We start from the raw sequence: 4,858 nt of genomic DNA on the forward strand, positions 1-4,858 counted from the left end.
CGGCCCCTTGCCACCCACCCACCCACCCTGTGGCCAGCGCCCTGTGCTGCAGTTGCTCACAGCCCATGTGGGGCTGCCTGTGCCTGCTCAGGACAGCCTGGCGCAGGCTGCGAGCAGCTGCAGCAGGGAGCGCAGACCACGGGGAGGGTGAGGGGCCACTTTTCCCCGCACTCCTCACCAGCTCCTTCCCTGCCAGCGAGCAGGGGGTTGGGGTTGTACACTGCCCCCTCTCACCTGTACCACAGGGCTGGGGGGACACTGAGAGTGAGTGGGCACGGAAGCACAGGGCTTGCACCAGTGTCCTGGGGCCAGCGCCAGCTGGCCCAGAGTTCGGCGGCAGGGGTACAGGGTCCTGACCAGCAGGAGCTCTATGGAGCTAGGCCAGCTCCCTCCTCTCCCTGCTGGTGCAGCCCAGCCCAGGTCCACAGACCCCTGCCAGCCTGCACCCTGCTCTGGACCCGGGACATTGGTCCCAAGACGTTGAGACACTGGTCCCAAGATGGTGACCAGAGGGCAGGGCACCTGTCAAGGGGCAAGGCTACCCACGCAGCCCTCAACAGCTTGCCAAAACTGAGTAAGTGGCCCTCCGCCCGAAATAACTGCCCACCCCTGCTCTATATGCAAGCAATTTGCATCAGCCACTGACAATCCAACATTAACAACTCCGCAAGTCTCTGTGGCTTTGATATAAAAAGAATACCCAAAAATAAGAGGACCAAATCAGACAATTTTTAAACACCAGTTCCAAGACCATTCAAGATACTGATACTTTTTAAGAAGCCAGTGCAGGGTTGTGAAAACAATCTTAAAGCAACTAGAGGCATCTTGTAAAGACATAATACATATGCTACAATAAGCTCCTCATCTACTCTCCCTTCTGAAAGTTGTCATGAAGAGATTCAGTGCCTGCTGTTTTCCATCCTGAAGTTTATTATATGCTTTTGGATGAAAAGTTAGCTGTTTCTTCACTTACTACGGCATGAGCAGTAATTTAAAATTACTAGCATTTAATATGGTTTAGAAGTAAAGAAATTCCCTGAATAATGTTGGAGTACTTCTATGTACCTCAAGATTGCTTAATAACAAAAAAAGTAAAATAAAATAAACAAACATATTGCAACAAACAGCAAATGAAAATAAGTCATACCTTTCTATATATCCTGTAGATGTTCCTACCAGACCGTCAAGTCTTTCCTGAAGGGCTGCAAGAATCTGAGGGTTTTGCATCATCTGCACAGTCAGCTGTCGAGCTAAAATAAAAAAAAATATATATATATTCTTCTCATACTTGAGCTATAAACTTTTTACAGTATCTTTATCATGCTCAAACAGTTACTTTAATCTAGCATTTCAACAGATCTAGCAATTCTATAGTAGATTTGCAGATTTAGATGAAACAAAAATCATTTGTTGCTATTCAGATAAATCTTCATCTATTTACTTTTCAAATTCTTTATTAGACTCCAAGGAGCAATTGTATTGCACAGCAAATTGTCAAGCAAAGTGTTCTAGGATGAGAAGTTCTTGTGTTTTGCTTTTACTTGTTTTTACGCATTCCCCATTTATTGTGACAATTGCTTTGAACCTGAATAGTTTCTGAAATTAAGCTAGATAAATGGTAAGGTTCATTTGTGAACACTGACAGACATGGAAACTGGTAAAAGCTTTGTCATGCATTGATAGACAGAAAATCTGCTGAACTGCTGCTTGCTATGGCTAATAAAAATAATGACAATAGACCAGGGGTTGACAAGTTCTTTGCCTGGAGTGCCAAAAATGCCCCAATATGACCCATGCCTCCACTTGGCAAGCCAGGGGTAGGTAGCAGGGGGGAGCTTGAAGGGGCCTGATCCTCACTGCTGGCGGTGGGAGCATGCACACCTCTGGGCAGAGATTGCATTGCCCTGGTCTCTTCCCCACCATCCACCCAGAGACACATGTGCAGCCACCAACACCACAAAGCCTGGTCAGGGTGCCAGACTATGGTGCAGCAGTCTGCAGCCTCCCAGCTGCCTGCCACAGTTGGCCTGGGCTCTGGGCAGCTGCATGCAGCAGGTAGCCTGCAAACAGCTGCAGCAGTGTCTGGAGCCCCAGTACCGGCTCTGTGGCAGCAGTGCATGCACGCACACCTCCTGGCTGCCTGCCACAGAACCCCTGTGAGCTGCCTGCAGCAGGGCTTGCAGCTTCCTGCTGCAAGCAGCCCAGGCTTCAAGGTTAGCAACTGCTGCCCAGAGCCTGGGCCACCTGTGACATGCCAAGCAAAATGGCCTTGCGTGTCGTGCTCTGGCATGTGCGCCAGGGGTTGCCAACCCCTGCTATAGACACTACTTAAGTAGTAAATAATCATTACAAATCCTGTAGAACAGCGGTTCCTAACCTCAGGCTGCGACCCAAATGAGGGTTGCAGGGACCTGGCAGCACTGCACACAAAATACAAGCCATGCTGCATGCTGGGAGCTCCCCTGCCCCTGGGCCACCAGTGCCGCAGCCGCACTCTGCTCCCAGCAGTAGGTTGTGGCGTAAAAAGGCTGGGAACCACTGATGTAGAAGAATAATATTCTGTGGTTAAGGAACTCATGACTAATATTAGGATTCATATTAGCTACTTTAGGTGCCTTTAATATTTCTTTGGATGCCAGTATGCAATAGCTCAACATGTCTTAATATATGTATTACCTTTGCTGTTGGCATCCTCACCAGTTTCTTCTTCTTCCACTTCTTCAACATCTTCCATATCCTGCTGGTCAAGTTCAGCCTGTTCTTTGCTATTAGAAACATTAAATTTGAGGGTCAAGAGGTTATTGTTACCTATTCCCACCCCTTTTATTTTTATTTTTTTTTAAAACAAGACACATTTTAGAACTTGGTCTACAAAGCTAGTTACAAAAACTGTATTAAGTCCCAGTGTAAACAACAGAATGATGTATTCTATTTTAGTCTAAATTTCCTTCCCCAAGTAAAATCTAACCAAAAATACATCTGTTAATTTTACGTCTGATATTCAAATAGTGGTTTAGCAGTTCACAGAAAGGAACAGAATTCTGAAAATGATTCCTATCTAATCCCATTTTGGAGATTCCCTTGCAACTGTCCAGTTGACCTCAAGCAAATCAACCAACTTCCCCGCTCACAGCATTTCTCCATCTATAAAATGGGTATATATTCTATAGTAGGTTACCATTTATTGATTTGAAAACCACTTACTACAGGGACAGAGAAGTCATGTCCAGCCTGATAGCAGTAATGATAATGCTGCTAGCTTTAATCCTTTATTACACTCCTTAAATTACATCTGGTAGTTAAATTATATACAAGTCAAATTTTGCTTAATCTCTATTGCTATGAAGATCCTGGCAGAACACTCAATAAAATACAACATGAAACAGATGTTATGGCAATGTAATATTGTTTACATTAAGACAAGAACTATTCAATTGTCACAGCAGTTGGAAGAACAGAATAGCAGATATAGTAAAACAGAAGACACAGCAACACCTTGAAGATTAACTCATTCAGAAAGTGATGAGTTTTTGTAAGCTACAGCCTACTTTGTTAGAGTCTATGACAGTTACAGTCAAACTTAGCTATCAAAAGACTTTACTTACTTGTCAATGTCTGCCATGTTCTTAAACCTCAAGAACCTAAAAAAAAATAGCAGCATTAGATTTTTGCATATAGCATCTATGTACCTCAAACAGCACTTATATTAAATATAAAGTTTGGAAACAGCATATGCTCTGAAAATTAGGGTAGCATTTGAATTACCAATAGATAACCCAATACAACCACTGTTTGAATGCAAGTATGAAGATGCATCTAACAGCACACACCACTTCCAACCACAGAACTGAAAATACAGACATCTTATGTACTACGGTTTTTTGTTGTTGTTGTTGTTTTTAAACAACCTGTGTTGTCCTGACAATCTAAAGTTCAGCATACCTGAAAAGAATGTTTTATGACTGTTCAATGGCCACAAAAACACATTCTATACACATTTTCTCCAGAAGCAGTTTTGTAGACAGGTAAGAATTTCATCACATCAAAAAAGCAGATTTTGTTGACAAGTTTGCAAAAACTGACAATTTTAAAAGACTGCTATAAACAAAGATTCGATCATTTGAATGCCTAAAGAATTGGAGATGGTCAACTCAAAACGTCTATTGTTCTGATTTAAATCTGCCCTATAAAGAGACTTAAACCTTTACCAAATTTTACAAAATTATCATCAACCCTCTGTAGACTTTGACAAGCGTAAGAGTGTTCTGATTTCATAGACGTTAGGGCTGGAAGGGACCTCCTTGCAAGATCATCAGGTCCAGGGCCTGCCCAAAGGGCAGGAAGTCAGCTGGGGTCAGATGATCTCAGCAAGGTAAACATTCAGGCATTTCTTGAACAGCCCTGATAGAAAGGGTAACTATTAAAGGGCTGTTTTGAAAGTCAGCAGGCACTAATAAATTCACCTACAAAGATATTAGCATTCTTGCTTGTGATCAATGTTAGATCAGGCATATTCATATATATTTTTAAATAGATATTGGAGAAATTGAGAATGTAAATACTAAAGTCCTAAACATTACCACGCCATGTATGGACAGGGATTCATAAAAACAACTGAACCAACTTGATAGCTGCCCTATTCTTTTACACTGAATTTATGGACCAGACTGGCAGATACTACAAAGGAGAAGCAAAAAGTCTTTACTCCAAATTTCGCTTTGTAATCTTTTAAACTGTTACCCTCCACGGTTCTAGCATTAAGGAATTATGGCAGCCTTTAAGAGGAGATCCAGAGGGGGTGCAGTGGTGCACCATGGTCCCCAAAGAAAGCAAGAACTCTGCTTCCCAACTTCCCCTC

General features: G+C 42.9%; 1 protein-coding gene across 1 annotated transcript in view; it reads right to left on the reverse strand.

Annotated features, from left to right (window-relative positions):
* The window catches only part of NAP1L1 (nucleosome assembly protein 1 like 1), a 34,434-nt gene extending 30,721 nt beyond the window's left edge, over positions 1 to 3,713 (reverse strand). The window contains exons 1-3 of the mRNA XM_019514755.1: positions 3,606 to 3,713; positions 2,677 to 2,765; positions 1,148 to 1,250 (exon numbers count right to left, since the gene is read on the reverse strand). Coding sequence (XP_019370300.1) covers positions 1,148 to 1,250; positions 2,677 to 2,765; positions 3,606 to 3,661 — 248 coding nt within the window. The 5' untranslated portion in view covers positions 3,662 to 3,713. The remainder of the gene's footprint in view (positions 1 to 1,147; positions 1,251 to 2,676; positions 2,766 to 3,605) is intronic.
* Positions 3,714 to 4,858: the final 1,145 nt, after the last annotated feature.

This window comes from Gavialis gangeticus, unplaced genomic scaffold (genome assembly GCF_001723915.1).
Source record: "Gavialis gangeticus isolate Ggan-Ray unplaced genomic scaffold, GavGan_comp1, whole genome shotgun sequence".
Taxonomy (NCBI): domain Eukaryota; kingdom Metazoa; phylum Chordata; order Crocodylia; family Gavialidae; genus Gavialis; species Gavialis gangeticus.